This window comes from Pholcus phalangioides, unplaced genomic scaffold (assembly GCF_987345545.1).
Source record: "Pholcus phalangioides strain wild (caught in Gottingen) unplaced genomic scaffold, Ppha-v1.0 ptg000007l_1, whole genome shotgun sequence".
NCBI lineage: Eukaryota > Metazoa > Arthropoda > Arachnida > Araneae > Pholcidae > Pholcus > Pholcus phalangioides.
Window position 1 is genome coordinate 31,161,351 of NW_028301600.1, and position 15,857 is coordinate 31,177,207.

General features: G+C 34.4%; 1 protein-coding gene across 2 annotated transcripts in view; it reads right to left on the reverse strand.

Annotated features, from left to right (window-relative positions):
* Positions 1 to 1,243: 1,243 nt before the first annotated feature.
* Positions 1,244 to 15,857, reverse strand: part of LOC149085170 (uncharacterized) — a 49,625-nt gene continuing 35,011 nt past the window's right edge. The window contains exons 3-4 of one of the 2 annotated variants that reach the window (XM_089233929.1): positions 3,416 to 3,549; positions 1,244 to 1,839 (exon numbers count right to left, since the gene is read on the reverse strand). In XM_089233929.1, coding sequence (XP_089090055.1) covers positions 1,358 to 1,839; positions 3,416 to 3,549 — 616 coding nt within the window. In that variant the 3' untranslated portion in view covers positions 1,244 to 1,357. The remainder of the gene's footprint in view (positions 1,840 to 3,415; positions 3,550 to 15,857) is intronic. The other variant, XM_089233930.1, reaches the window with a different exon arrangement.

The window sequence follows — 15,857 nt, forward strand, 5'->3', positions numbered from 1 at the left end:
TTTGAAGTGATTGTTTTAACCTTGTCAGCGGCAATTAAGATATATTTGCCTCCTTAAAACCCCCGGTTTAGTTATTTCCACTGTGCCAGTTATAACGCAAGTCAATGAAATTTGTGCAACCCCGGAAAGAGTTACAAAAATATATTTCAGGGTTTAATGATTTTTACCTTGTCTCGAAAAAGTTAACGAGATTAACCCGCAGATGATAGATTTTAAATACTTCCTGAGATACGAGCGTTTAAAGAATTTCATTACGCAACTTTCTGCGGATGCACCCAGAATTGCCAGGCGACTTAGAATAGTGGTTCTCAACCTAAGGCCATATGGCTCATTTGTGGTCCTAGGATATTCTAAGCGGGACATGAATGAGAATCAGGTGAAAGGGGAGCCACGAAAGGTAGTTAAATTGGCCTAGACAGTTTGCAGGCATGTAAATGAAAAAAAGACTGTGTTCAATAAAATGAATGAGCAAAAGAGTGGCATATAGAGCGCGTGCAAGCATGTGGATGAGTAAAAGAGTGACCTACAAAGTGAGGGACCGGGTCAGTAAGAGACCACATGAGCGACCTAAAACGTGTACACGTATGTGAATTACCAAAAAAGTGACTTTGAGAGCGTGTTAGCATGGGAGTGATCAAAAGAATGACTTAGAAAACAATGGACCAGGTCACTGAGAGCCCAAAACCGTGATCCTGACCACGTGCAAGAATGTGAATGACCAAAATAGTGATTATAAAAGTGTGTGAGCATGGAACTGACCAAAAGTTTGACCCAGAGCGTGTACACCCACTCGAATGATCGGAAGAGTGACCTTGAGCGTGTGCACGCATGTGAATGACAAAAATATTGACTTATATAGTGAGTGAGCATGGGATACACCAAAAGAGTACGCAAGCATGTGAGTGATTAAAAGTGTGACTTGGAGACACAGACGTATTTACAGTCGTGGTGTGAGACACAGGGCGGCTAATTCGAGAAATAAGTGGTAAAGAAAATTAGATTAGAATGGGAGAAGGGCCGCAAAATTCGTGTAGCCCACTGGCAGCAATCCGCCTCGGTACATCTGAGTAGTGCCAGTTTATTTATAACCACCCTGTATTTAAACTTTATAAAAATCATTATGTATGAAAGGAATAAATATAGCTTAATGGACATGAACAAGTACAATGGAGCATCTTTTCATAAGTCGTATCGTCAATTGGTGTATTTCTAGACTGAAATAAAGTTGAGATGTGCGTATATATATAACGAATGTACATTTCTTTTTATTTCTTCAAATGTAAAAACAAATATATATATGTCTTTATAGTAATTATTATATCACACACATAATAAATTATTACATCTAAGTAGTAAATTATTTTTTGCCAATGATGGATTCAACCGAGAAAGATATCGACTGCTTTCTTTTATTATTAGTTCTGTTCTCAGTTAAATCAACTCCGACTTTCCGGAAGGCCGATTGTCCACAGTCGAGCAATGCCAAGTTCCTTATCCGGTTAGTCGCTTCATAAATTGCCGATTGACAATATAGAGACGGTTCCCAAGTAGAAAACTCTGGGAAAACTCTCTTACTACAATCCAGACACGAATTAGGGTGAGGACTTTCTTGATGTGTAGTTTTAGTATTCAAGCAGCATCCATGCCCCGAAAGCTTGGGAATCTGTGACCAGGAATCAGCTGTTGTGTGTGTTGCTGTCTGCTTGGCATCCAAGAAAGCGCATGCTTCCAGCATCATACAGTCCAACTCTTTATCTGCGAAACATTTCCTCTTACGCAGTCGCTCACTCACTGAAGGCATCAGGACAACACTGGACAGCTTTTGTTGCAATCTCCGTGCTTAAAAACGCAAGGGAAAACTTGATTAATATATGATATATCGCATCAAATTAATTATTTACCAGTGGCATCTTAACAGGTGGACCAACCGAGCTTCGAGTCAAATGGCACCCTCTCCCATCCCAATTTTGGGTCATTCAACAAATGGTGTATTCATCAATTTTGGTTACTTCTACAAAATAAATGATTATGATTTTTCATCAGTTCCGGAATTTTTCCTTTCATTAATCCTGAAATTAGTTTATTTTGAAATTTCAATATAATTCTATATAAAAAATATTTCCTTAATCAATTCTAAAAATATTTCTTTTTCATTTATTCTCAGTTTGCATCAATTTTGAAAATATTTCTTTTTCATTTATTCTCAGTTTGCATCAATTTTGAAAATATTTCTTTTTTCATTTCTGAATTCTCAATAATTCCGAACTTCGAGTCATTTTAATTCTGAATTTCAAATCATTTCAAAAATTTTCAATAATTCTTTAATTATTTCTTTAAATAAATCTGAATTTTAGTTGATTCTGAAATTATTTCTTTCAATAGTTCTGGATATTGAACACCTTTGAAATTATTTCTGCATTTTCAATAATTTTTCTTCAGTGCGTTGATATTTTTGTTTCGGTATTTTATAGCGGTCTGTAATTATATGAATATGACTGTTCTTGATGTGTTGACACTTCCCCTCTCTATTTTTTTTTAAACTTGGAATGCCAAGTGGAAAATTGAAAATTAAATTTGGTCCAAAAATGTTTTTGTCCTGAACCCATTAAGATGGCCCTGGTATTAATCTCATATTTGAAGTATTGTAACATGGTCGGCATTCAATGAGTTACAAACGGTTTCCGGGCTGTTAGGCCATGGTCTAAAGGCCGAAACACACTACACTGACGTGACGTGATATCACGTCATGTCAGACACATGTTGTGAATTATGATTCGTGGAAATTCTATGATGAGGGAATTCCACGTCACAGAATTTAAACGTGTAGTAAACAGAATAATAAACGTATGTTTCGGCCTTAAAAAATTTTCTTCCTCAACCAATGGAACAAAATGCCTAAGACCAAGCATTACGCTATAAAAGTTGTAGAAAAGTTCTTTTACAAATCTTTGAAAGAAACAAACAATAAGACTACTTGTTGCATTCGCTCGAATGTAACCGAAACGCTTATTGGTTTCATTTTTTAAGTTTTATAAACGAACTTTTCTAAAACTTTTATAAACTTTTAATCTCGGCCTTAGACCATGGTCAAACAGCCCGAAAACCGTTTGGTCGGGATTACGCTATGAAAATTTCATAAAATTTCATTTATAAAACTTGAAAAATCCATCCAATAAGGTTATGGTTACATTCGAGCACCCGAATAACCTTATTGGTTGCGTTTTCAAGTTTGATAAATAAACTTATTATGAAATTTTTATAGTGTAATCCCGGGCTAACTCGATTTTATATCTAACCATGATGTTATTAAATAAAGAGCAAAAGAATAGTTTCTATCCTGAAAATTATTGTACAAAATGTACGAATAATTTATAACTATTTTTTAAATTCACGAGTTTTTAAAAAATATACTCACTTTGTAGAAGTTCTCTGGAATATGCGCTTCGTTGTAAATTTCGCAAGTGCCTTTGATACACTTTCTTTTGTTCCAGGATCGCTTGAGCTTTATGTACTTTCTCTTTTGATGCTTTCTCATCAGAAGTCTGATGTCTGAAAGTAAAAAACTACATTAAAACTATGTACAAGATGTACAAATTCACATAGAGATCAGGAGAAGAAATTAATGAATATATAAAGTATATATATATATATTCATAGCAAAAAATGTATATGGAAATAATTTTATTGATTCCTGAAAATTGTGTCGATAGTCTGGTACTTTGGTTTTCATAAGAGCAAGTCAACAGGGCCTGTCAATGACTACACGTATTTTAATAACCCAAATTTCTCCAATAATTAGCGATGAGAAAGGGGATAGTAAATTGTTTTAGAATAAGATATAGAGGGTATTTTTCTCTCATGAAGAATATCGAAGTAACGAAGATTCTACATTTGGGACTAAAATTAAAATACGGAAAATAATCAGAAAAACCCCAGGAGAAGCTTTGTTAGCGGCTCGTCCGTAAATTTATTAGCAGGAAATACTGAAGCTAAAATTTTTATCGTCCTCAATCTGAAAAATGTGAATTTGTGAATTTTGCGCCTATATTGTACTGAACGAAAATTTATCACTTAATAATTGGATGAAAATTAATCAAGATATCGTTGATTAAGTATCTTGATTTCAGACTCATAAATTTTAAAATATAGAAAATTACGAAAAATGACAAAAATCAAGAATTTCAGTCATTGATATCTCGACGGATTTTTATCTAAATGTTGCGACGTAAATATCTTTCAGTGCAATAAAGAGAGGCGTAAATTTTACTAATTGAATTTTTCCTTTCCTCATTACGGACTATAAAAGTTTTAATTTTTTTACTTTCATAAATTATTATTTTACGAAGCTGACACTATCATAGCTGAATTATCTTTTCTAATGATCATTTTTCATTCTTTATTCTAATTTCAGAATTAACTGTAGAATTTTAACACGTTCTGGACACTCCGTGTGTCCAAAACGTGGTGAGAGAGAGAGACGGTTAATTTTTTTTTGATATTTACTATAAAAAATTTCTACATGCTCACTTTTAGTGACGCGTAGGCGGTCAAGACTATATAGCATTTCTTACAATGTTATTTGTAACATGGGTGTCAAAAAGAATGGAAGTATAAGATGAAAGTAAAATGAGTGAAAGTAGTAGAGAAATTCGACGTCTCCCATATAGACGCTTCTACGGCCCAAAAATGCACATTTCACTACTACTAAAGTAAAGAAAAAACCTTCTTGAAACCTTCTTTGAAACCTTCTCTCTTTTAAATGCATTAAGCCGTTTGTCTCATTATCCACACACATCTCTCTCTCTCTCTCCCATACACCCGCACGCAAGCACAGTTTTTTTAAATTTTAAAACAAATCAGGACAAATTTTAAACAAATCAATTTTGATTTCAATAAATTTTGATTTCAATAAATTTTGATTTCAATAAATTTTGATTTCAATAAATTTTGATTTCAATAAATTTTGATTTCAATAAATTTTGATTTCAATAAATTTTGATTTCAATAAATATAATTGCTTCGCAGCACCCTAAGAAAGCAGGCTATTACGCAATGTACAAACAGATTATTCCGCATCTGGTGATACGGGATACTGCAAAAATGAGCTGATATATGGTAGGGCAATTTTCTTATTATTTATACGGTCCACTGGGATTTTGTTCACTTATTTTTAATCAAATATGTCTATAAGCATGTCGTAACTCATAAAGAGTTTATAGTGATCACTGTCTGCCGTCGAACAGTTAGCCTGGCGAGGTAGTCCTAGTCATTCTCCGTAGGGTTTAATTCTAGAGATCTGGCATACCTTATCTGAATGCCATCACTTACGAGGAAGTCATCGATGAATTTAGCTCTGTGTTGACGAACATTGTCATATGCTAAGTATCGGTAATTTGAAAAAAAAAGCAGCTTCAAGAAGCATCCTGTGACGTAAGAAAGACAAATCTGTCCTCTGTAACTGTGGATAATTAACACATTATTCCGTTTACCTTTATAACGGTTGGCAGTTTTTATTCATTTGACGTATTGACATCTTTATTGCCCTATGTGTTGAGGGTGAGCATAGTAGTGGATATTTCTTTAACGCGCGATCATGACTCCATGCATTTAGAACGAAATTCCATGCATTTTACCGAAAAAAATTGTACACATTTTATTCTATATAGTTTTATAATCTTGTGACTATAACTCACAGAGATTTGCCACAATAATCGTTCACAATCCGTACAACATCGAAATATTTCAGTTTCATTTCTAAAAATATATATACTAAAAAGTAAATAGTCATAACTTAAAACACATCTCTAAAGGCCAATACTCTGACATGACATGGGACCACGTCACATCAAGATGTGAGCAGAAAGAACAGTTAGGATACGATGGTCTAGCAATGGAGTGTTTCAAAAATATAATTTAACAAGCGAAATTGGAAAGCCAATAAAATTGCGTAGAGGTATTTTTTTTTCATTTTTTTATGTATATTAAAAATAGTATTTGCCATTTAGTTTGCATTCTCAACGAATAAAACTAATGTATTTATTTTTCTCCAGACTCCCTTACAAGCTCTTAATTTAGTTAAAGATCAAGCAGCTCTCATGTTACAGTAATAGATTTTGGGTTTTGTAGCAATCATTCATTTTTTGATAAATGACATTTATCTTTACACAGATCTCTTTCGCATTTGTTTGAGAGTATATTTAACTCGTACGATTATTCTTGTTATTTAGAGAAATGCTTACATGTCACCCAACCGTTACGGCCGAAGGGTTAAGCGTTAAAAAGGTTCTACAGTTTTCCAGAGTGTTTCTTACTCACCTCCTACCACAAGACTACATAATATAAAATAAAAAAATCCCATGATGAAAAATGTAAACACAATCTCTCGAAGCATTTGCAATTTTTCTCCTACCGTCATTATTCAGTGTCTGGTGGTAGAGAGGCTATCGCTTTTCGGGCTGCACATGGAGTCTCGCATCTTACCAGGAGAGTAAGAAGGATAGGCAACCTTAGACACACCGCATAAACCGAGCCAAAGATTTTCCAGAGGATCATCATAATATTTCTACTCTCTTTCACGCATGTCTCGAGATGTTTTCTTTTTTTTTTATTTTAAGTTGTTTAAGGTTACTTTTTTTTCCGAGGGAATGAACGATTTTTTTGGCCTAAAAGATTGGAATAGGAATGCAGGGTTACTGGAGTCGAAAAGCGCAGAGTTTCCCTCACATCGGAAAGACACACATAAAGATGAGTCTGGGTTCGTATCTCAAGTAAGCAGTAGGTGAACGCACAATCATTTGATTCACGGTGAGTGAAATACCACGCGAGGGCTAGAACCCGATATCTCAGGGAATCCGTTCTCCAGGGCCGTCGGTCCGGAAATGATCTATGACAGCATGAAGCAAACATTCCATAAGAAGCACTCTAAATTTTCTTTCTCAGCTGCATCTTCTTCGTCTTTCTTGTCTTCCTCCTCCTGTTTCTACGTTTTTAATGTCTGTTCCTCACTGTCTGCATACAATTTTACAGGTATACGGTTATTAACGGTAGTGAAAAGTTCGTAACTGAAGAAAATACCTGCAAACAGCTATCAACAACCGATTTGCTTCTTGTCTTTCAGTGGCTGTGCTACTGTTTTCCTTTTCCTTTTTCCGAACACATTAGCAGGGCGGCGACAGTTACATTTCAGAAGACGAAAGGGAATTCTAATGGCATTCGCGTCATTTGCTCAGCTTCGGACGTATTTCGGAGGGGAATTCCGAATGGTAAAGTGGTAACTAAAGCGGTAACCGAACTGAAAGCGGTGAAGTGGCCTCTGAATACCAATCATTACAGTATAAATGTACTCCTAATGATGCAACTTCTTTAACCACGAGATACCGAGAACTTTAGAATTAAGGGGTTATCACGACCCCTGGAAATCGATTTCTCAAAGATGACTAAAAAAATTTCATTCAACTGCGAATGAGATGCAAAAATTTTTGTGTCAATCGGTTAATTGGTTATTTCAAAATAAAAAAAAGAAATAATAAATTGTAGTGTAAATCTATAACAAGATTAAACCCTTTGAACGCGACTTTCTCACACTGCAGTTTTTGAGCGCTTAGCCCTAAGATTAAAAAATAATTAACTGCACCAAAAATTCTGAAATTTCGCGGAAATGTTTATTCGACATGTGTTAGTAAAATGAACCTCGAACTTCTATATCTGACTAGTCGCTAAAATTTTATGAATTTTTAAAGTTTGAAAAAAAAAAGAAATAAACTTCAAAAAACTCAATTCAACATTAAAAAAATATTTCGCATTTGTCAATTGCTAAATCGGAAGTTTATTTTACTAACACGTGTCGAAGAAACATTTCTGCAAAATTACAGAATTTTTGCTACAGTGCATTTTTTAATCTTACGGATGAGCTCAAAAACTAATCTGAGAAAATTGCGTTCAAAGTGTATTATTTTGTACACATTTACCCTATAATTCATTACATGTTTCTTCAATCTTGAAATAAACAATTAACCGATTGACACGAAATTTTTTTGCATTTGATTTGCAATTGAATTTTATTCAATTTTAAGTCATCTTCGAAAAATCGATTTCAGGCGTCGTAACACCCGTTAAATTGGTTTTTCAGGTATATGTATTGAATGCGTGGTGAAACAAAAATTTTATCAAAAGATTATGGAAGATGCGTCTTTTATTCGTAGTACAGTATATTCGTATTACTGGTTGTTATACAGGGTGATTCAGAAAAGATGGCAAAAACTTTAAGAGGTGATAGTACACACCACAATGCAAACAATTGTCATTAAAGAATTCATGGTCTAACATGAAACGCAAACGCGCTTGTGCGTTTCGAAACGGTACCTACGCAAACGTCAAAACGTCATTTCTGTAGAAATTTATCGGAAGAAAAAGAACACCGTGCATGCAAATGTAACCTGGGGAAGAAGAAGAAACCGTATGCAAATCTGCGTCTTAGTGCATAAAAAGTGCGCACGCCAGCAATGTGAAGTTATTCCAGTGTGCAACCGTTCTAAAAGTTGTAACGTACTGGATAATGACGCACTTTAGTAATACTGAAAAAGCAGACATGCATTTTATTTACGGAGCTGCAAACGGAAGTACCACGGAGGCAGCACGAATGTACGGTGAGCGTTTTCCCCACAGGCGGTTGCCCAATCCGAAAACAATTGCGTGCTTTAATCGGCAGCTCTGCGAAACGGCATCCTTTCTTGCTTCCCGGTCTGATGTAGGTCCGCGGCTTTTATTCACCGTGACGCAGATTTGTATATGGTTTCTTCTTCTTCCCCAGGTTACATTTGCATGCATGATGTGTGTGTTATTTTTCTCCCGATAAATTTCTACACGAATGACGTTTTAACGTTTGCGGAGCGGCCGTTTCGAAACGCGCTAGCGCGTTTGCGTTTCATGTTAGACCATGCATTCTTTTGATGGCATTTGTTTGAATTGGTGTGTACCATCACCTCTTAAAGTTTTTCTCATCTTTTCTGAATTACCCTGTAGAGATAACTTTATAAAAAAAACACTGATTGGTGCGAGAATCTCTGAATAGAGACATTAGCCATACAGATTAACGGTACTAGGACGAGGCGAGGGGCCTGAGCCATCAGAAAAATCACTTAAAACCACGATACCCTTCAATACAGTATTTTTTTATCGTTTTAAAAATTCTTACCGTAATGCAATTTCAGGGTGACTGGAAAAGATATTTGATTCGAGACATTCATCATTGTTGAAGCAGCCATTTATACAACCTATACCTAAAATTATTATAGCTGTAGATTAGTTAACTATCTGTTCCTAACGGTCTGTATACAATTTTGCAGGTACGTGGTTATTAACGGTGTGAAAAGGTTCGTAACTAAAGAAAGTACCTGTAAACAGCTATCAACATCAGTTTTTTTTAAAATCTCAGTAGCTGTGCTTTTTGCTCGCCCGTGAGGTGCAGTGGCAAGATGCTCGTCTTCCACAATGGCGGTTACCGTCAGGGTCAACGGGTTCGATCCGTGGGGGGAGAGCATAGAAAGAGAAAACAAGTTCCTTACCTACCAAACCAGGGGCGACCACAGATAGATGACACCTTCATTTCCCACCTAACTGCATCGGTAGCAAATTTGCCATATAGTGATATGACAGGAGATGGTATGCGGTAAAGTAGTAGCTGTATTCAGGGCTGCCAATAAGGTAAGGTTGGGAGAGGGAACAGGTCTGGTGCCCCGGGTGCTGGACCACAGAGCTCGCCGAATTCACCATTTAACTGCTCCTGCATTACAAGGGGGCAAAAATGCGTACTTGCTCCGGCTGACAAAGTATCAAGTTGCGGTTCTAGTTGTGCTACTGTTCTTTTTCCGAACACATTAGCAGAGGGGTGACAGTTACATTTGAGAAAGCGGAAGGTAATTCTAATGGTATTCACGTCATTTACTCAGCTTTCGATGTATTTCGAAAAAAAAAAACTAATGATCAAGCGGTAAAGTTTCCTCAGAATACCCATGATTGCAGTTTAAGTGTACTACGAATGATTTCTCGATTCACTACGATTTTTTCAACCACTAGATATTGAGAACTTATAATACGAATAAGTGTGAGAAAATTTTTCCCTATATGCTATATTAAATATCTTTATCAAGATATGCTTTGCGTTTTAGGATATCATAACCCGGTACAAAAAAAGTGCACAATATGAAAGCTGCTGCAGTTTCATCTCCTATAACAATGTTTCTCACCCCAATGACCAATGAAATGTCTGGAACTATTTTGACGGACCAATAAATTACACTATGCAAGTCTACGTACCACTTGTGTCCCGTATTACGGGACATTCCTGTAAATTTCGTTGTTTCGATATTTATATTACGTTATACATTTGTCCCGTTTTTTCAACGATACTTATTTGAATTTGTGATATCTTATGTAGTGAATACACAGCGTGTTCATAATATAAATGATATTATGGTAATTATGGCGAAAAATTATAAATATTCACTTCACTTATTTGTCAGGTTTAATGTTATGTCCACAATTTTTTGGAATTTTAATTACGATTGGTGATTGTGCCTACTTTTTTTTTTGTTTTTGATGAATCCCATATTTTACGGATTGCTATTTAAAATCCCAGTGAGAGGCGTCGACATGAAGAAAACATTGGGGGGGGGGAAGGGCTGAATGTTGCTGGTCATCCCGTATATACGGGACTCAAGCGCCTGAGCAGTAGAAGGAAGGTGTATTGCATTGTTTTTTTTTCAGAAATTATTGGCTGAGGGATCTCAAATGGCCTCAGCCCTTTGGTTCCGGCACCTATGATGCCAGTTAACCAAAATTTTTCTCAATGAAATATGGTCATCATATCATTTGAGTATTTTTTTCGTGAAAGCAAGAAATACATTTTTGTTCACTGACATTTGTAGCAACCCTTTATTTCCACACCATTAAGCAATTTTAGTAGTAATTAGCAAATTATATTTAAAGCAATGAATTGCGATTTTTTTGCAAAATTTAGTGACATCTCGTTTTTAGGATCGCTATTTCCTGCATTATTTTCGATGATGTATGGTGAACCTAAGTATGAAGGTATAATTTTATTTTAACCCAAATATATAGATGTTATTAATATCAATTAGAACGGGTGAATAATTTTACCACATCTGCCTGCGGACCATAGGTTGAGAAACACCGTTCTAAGAGATTTTAAAACGCAAAACAAAGTGTTACACAGTGGTGGAGAAAAATTATGCCCATAAAAAATATATGGATGTCAAATATAACCAAAATATTTATATTTTTATAGATATATTTAAATTCTTATAGAAATCAATACGTTGGATCAATGCACAAATGTTATAATGCATATGTAACTGACACATATAAACCAACATGAAGTAATCTTAAAATAAAACTATTTCATGTATTTTCAAACACAAACTACTTTACTTAATTAAAAATCATTAATCAATGTAAATTACTGAGAAAATTTTAAAAACAGAGTTTGTACTGTTCACAATTTAAATAGGAATGCAAAAGAATGAATAAGTGTGATAAAATACTCACCAAAACATTTTAAAGACAAAAAAACAATAAAATATTGTTAAAAAGCGGTTGCACAAACAAATTCTCACCTATTCTTTCTCGAAATTTAAAGAATGCTTTTGTGCTAACAATGTCCCTTCCATATACAATAATAATAAAAATAAAAAAAAAGAAATACTAGTATAAGTTTTCCTTTGTGACATTTCATTCAAGTGTTGAAAAACACTAATTGTTCGTAGCATTCCATATCTTTTTAGATATGTGTGCATTTTTTCATATTTTCATAGGTATTTAGTTTGATGGCATAAACTGGAAATGATAAAACAAGCTTCACAAAAGGACTAGTCGGAAAAAGAAAATCTCTTTGAAATGCCGGTTTATGTGTGAATGAAAATTCTTTTCTTTTTTGCTAACAATGAAATGCCACTGTTATTGTAATGCTTAACTGTTTATACTGCATTCTACATTCTTAAAATTTCTTCCCCGTTGAATTTCTGTGATGCAAAGGTGACGAGACCGCACGAAGTGACAAAAAAAACAAATTTTTGTTTAAAATGCTTTCGTGATGGCATGAAAAAAATGAATAAATATAGAACTGTACCCTGTTATACTAAAGTGCCGAAAGTCCAATTTAAAAACATTTCTCAAGTAATAAATTTCAAAAAGTACCTAGCTGATCCAAAATAGAACATAAATACAGTCTTTGTTTTATAATAAACGAGAATACGGGACCTTGAAAACAGCACAAAGCACATATAATTTTTTTTTTCACACCACGACAATTATTCTTAGCACACGAGGTCTAATTAGGAAGAATTACAGCTTTAAAAATGTTCGGTCGTGAAAACTTACGTAGTGGTATGCGGTAAATGATATTGATGTGATATAATGTACTAAAGGATGTTCTGAGGTACACAGAGTTCCCCCAAACTTGTTCAGTCATACGTATATGAATGCAAAATCGGCATAAAAAATTGTTTTAATACGCTCGAAACCATAAATTAATCAAGAGAAAATGGATGTACGGAAAGTTCTAATGATTTTCCCGCAGAAAATATGGTAGAATCATACCAACAATATCTTCTAAAATCATTACCAAGTATTATTCTCGTTTAGTTGATAGTAGTAAGGGATTAGTATTATTGGTAAATAATTTTTATTTTTTATATTTTGTGTCCTCTTCTACCTCGATTACACGTTTGTTTCAAAAAATTAGAACATCCCAGAAAATCGTGAGCACAGTTCATAAAATGCTCACATTGGAAAGCACAATTTACTGTCTATTTTTAATTTGCATTTCCCCTCTTCTGAGAGGTTTTTCTGGAGTGTAACGTGTTAAAAATAGCTGATATTGGGGAATGAATTAACCAATAAATTGAAATGAATGCAACTTTAAATGTCGAAATACTTTTCCCCTTTTGGTTTCAAGACATTTGAACATCCTGAAACTTGTTTAAAAAAATTAAAACCTCTTAATAAAACCAATTATTACATTAATATTTTTATGCAAATGGACATCAATTCGATGCAATAGGTGTTTCGCATCTTTCTTGTTTATGTATGTGAAGCTGAATCATTTCAATCTTGTGTATCATGTTTTAGTCTTGTGTATCAATCATTTCAATCTTCTATCATGGGTACAAAAAGAGGATATTTTTACAATTGAAAACTACGTTTGCATCATGCCTACAGCATGAGAAAATGATTGATGATATTTCAAGAATGCATGCTCTGTGACCATCTTTGGCTTTGGTATCCGAATGTGAAATGCTAAACTTTCATCAGAATACAACCGACAACGAACTTGGTCTTTGTGTTCAAAAAATATGGCAACACTTTTGAATAAATATTGAGATCCCAATACAGATTTTAGGAGCAGTCTAGTATTTGAGTAGTTAACACGCATCAGAGTAAACTTACAGTTCCGTACATATCTGGATTTGAATCTTGTTGAGAGGCATGGAAGCATAGCCTTTTGATATCGGCTTTAGAACTAAATTGGGGGTCTCCGAGTGTATGAAATGAGCCTACTACAATAAAAAATGTAACGAAAAGATTAATGAAAACGCGTCTTTCGTTCGTAATGCAGTATATTCTCAGTAGTACTGTATATTCAATAAAAATAAAGATTTGCTGACATTTATGTTTTTAATGCATTTTTTGAGCATCAAAACTGCAAAAAAATATTTTGAAAGTTCCAAAAAATTAATGCTCGGGTCTGAAAGGGTAAAACCACGATAGCTATAAATAGTAGTTTATTTCCAATATTAGTTTTTAAATTTCGTCCCGCGCGTAATGCATTTTATCAACAGCTATTCTCGATTATGACGATTATGTGATTTATAACCTGTGATTTAGAATTGTAGTTCATTTACCTCAATCACCATTTTTAGATCACAAATTTTGTACTTGATTACAGGCGATGTGCATAATGGCAATGGCTAGCTTAATAAATGGTTAGGTTCCCCAGAGGCACTCAACTCCCCAGGGACAAATCACCATGTGTGACAGAGCCTGGTCTCTACTATCTCCTACATGTATATAGGAGGTAGTGGTGTGTCTCTCAGTTCCTGTCACAATCAATATCAGTCTATTCTCGGTATCAGTTGTCATGGAAATGATTTTATGGAAAAGTGTGTGTATACTGATCGTGAGGAAATCTCTGTTCCAGATACGACAGCCATATAGAAAAACGGTACCAAGATGAGAGACACGACAATGGCCCCGGGCAGCGAGAGCCCTGGGCCATATAGATTCCTATAACTTCAACCCTTTAAGACTCTGGTGCCAAAAATATGTTGGTTGCTTTTTCTCTCTGTAAATTTTTGTCCTTTGATTTTAGAGAGTTAAGCCCTGTTTTGAAGGATTGTGTAAGTTTTGAGTTAAAAAAATTAAGTTCATCTAATCGATTAATATGAACTTTGGAAGGGAGCTCTCGGCAGAGGGCAAGATTTAAAGTTGAACTTTTTTAGGGGTTTCTTAAGATGGCTTTCAGGAGAAAGTGCCTCCGGGAAAAGTGTGATTTGTTGCTTAAAATTTTGCAATAAAATTCTGGAAAAAATTGTATGTAAAGATGAATATATACCTTGCATCATCTTGGCTTGAAAAAATTGAACGAAATGAATTACTTCTTTACAAAAATAAATGAATAAATTACAAATTTGAATAAGAAATAAAAATTTGCTGGCATTTGTGTTTTTAATAAATTACCATAGACAGCAGAATCATAAATGAGATAAACAGAAGAATCAGGATCGGATGGAGCACTTTTGACAAAAACTTTGTAATTCTGAAAAGCCACATGTCACTATGCCTGAGAAGAATGGTATTTAACCAGTGTGTGCAACCAGCACTGACTTAAGGAGCTGAAACATGGAAACATACAAGCAAGACGGTGCAAAGGCTACAGACAACACAAAGGAGCATGGAAAGATGTATGTTAGGCATTACAAGGAGAGACAGAAAACGAATCACTTGGATAAGAAGCCACACACAAAGGTATATGATATCATAGGAAGAATTAAGGGGAGTCGATGCATGCAAATTTTCCAATTTTTCAATTTCTAAATACTATGAAATTTTCTACGTCTAACTGTGTTAAAGTTTTTGTTCTAGCTGTACTATATAAAAATATTTTTAAAATATTTCAATATGAACTGTTGGCAGGCATTATACACTTGCTAATGATTTTCACTCTAAAATACTTTTTTTCTCAAAACTAAATTTTCTGTTAGATAAGGAACATTTTTTCAAACACCACTCATTCAAATGTCTTGAAACTTTGTGTCTCTCAACACTATGGTGTTACATGCTTTAACACGAGGATTTTTTATTAAAATTTTTAAAACAAAATTTTTATGGCACAAAATATGGGTAAAATTTGGTGATTTTTGAAAAGGATGCATGTTGTGGGAATTGAAATTCGATAAAAAAATAACCAACAATTGAAATCCTATATAAAAGCTCGCTTTAAAGTATATAACACCAGTGTTGAGAGACACGCTAAGTTTCAAGACATTTGAATGAGGGGTGTGCGAAAAAATTTTCCTTATCTAACAAAAAACTTAGTTTCGAGGAAAAAAAGCATTTTAGTGAGAGGAAAAACATTAGCATATGTAATGACTGCCAGTATTTTATATTAAAATATTTTTAGTACAGGTAGAACAAAAACACAGTTAGACGCAGAAAATTTCACAGTATTTAAAAATTGAAAAATTAGAATTTTTTTTGGAAAATTTACCGGCACCAACCCCCTTATACGTTCAAAATGGAAATGGACTGGACACATTGCAAAAAGACAGGACGACAGATGG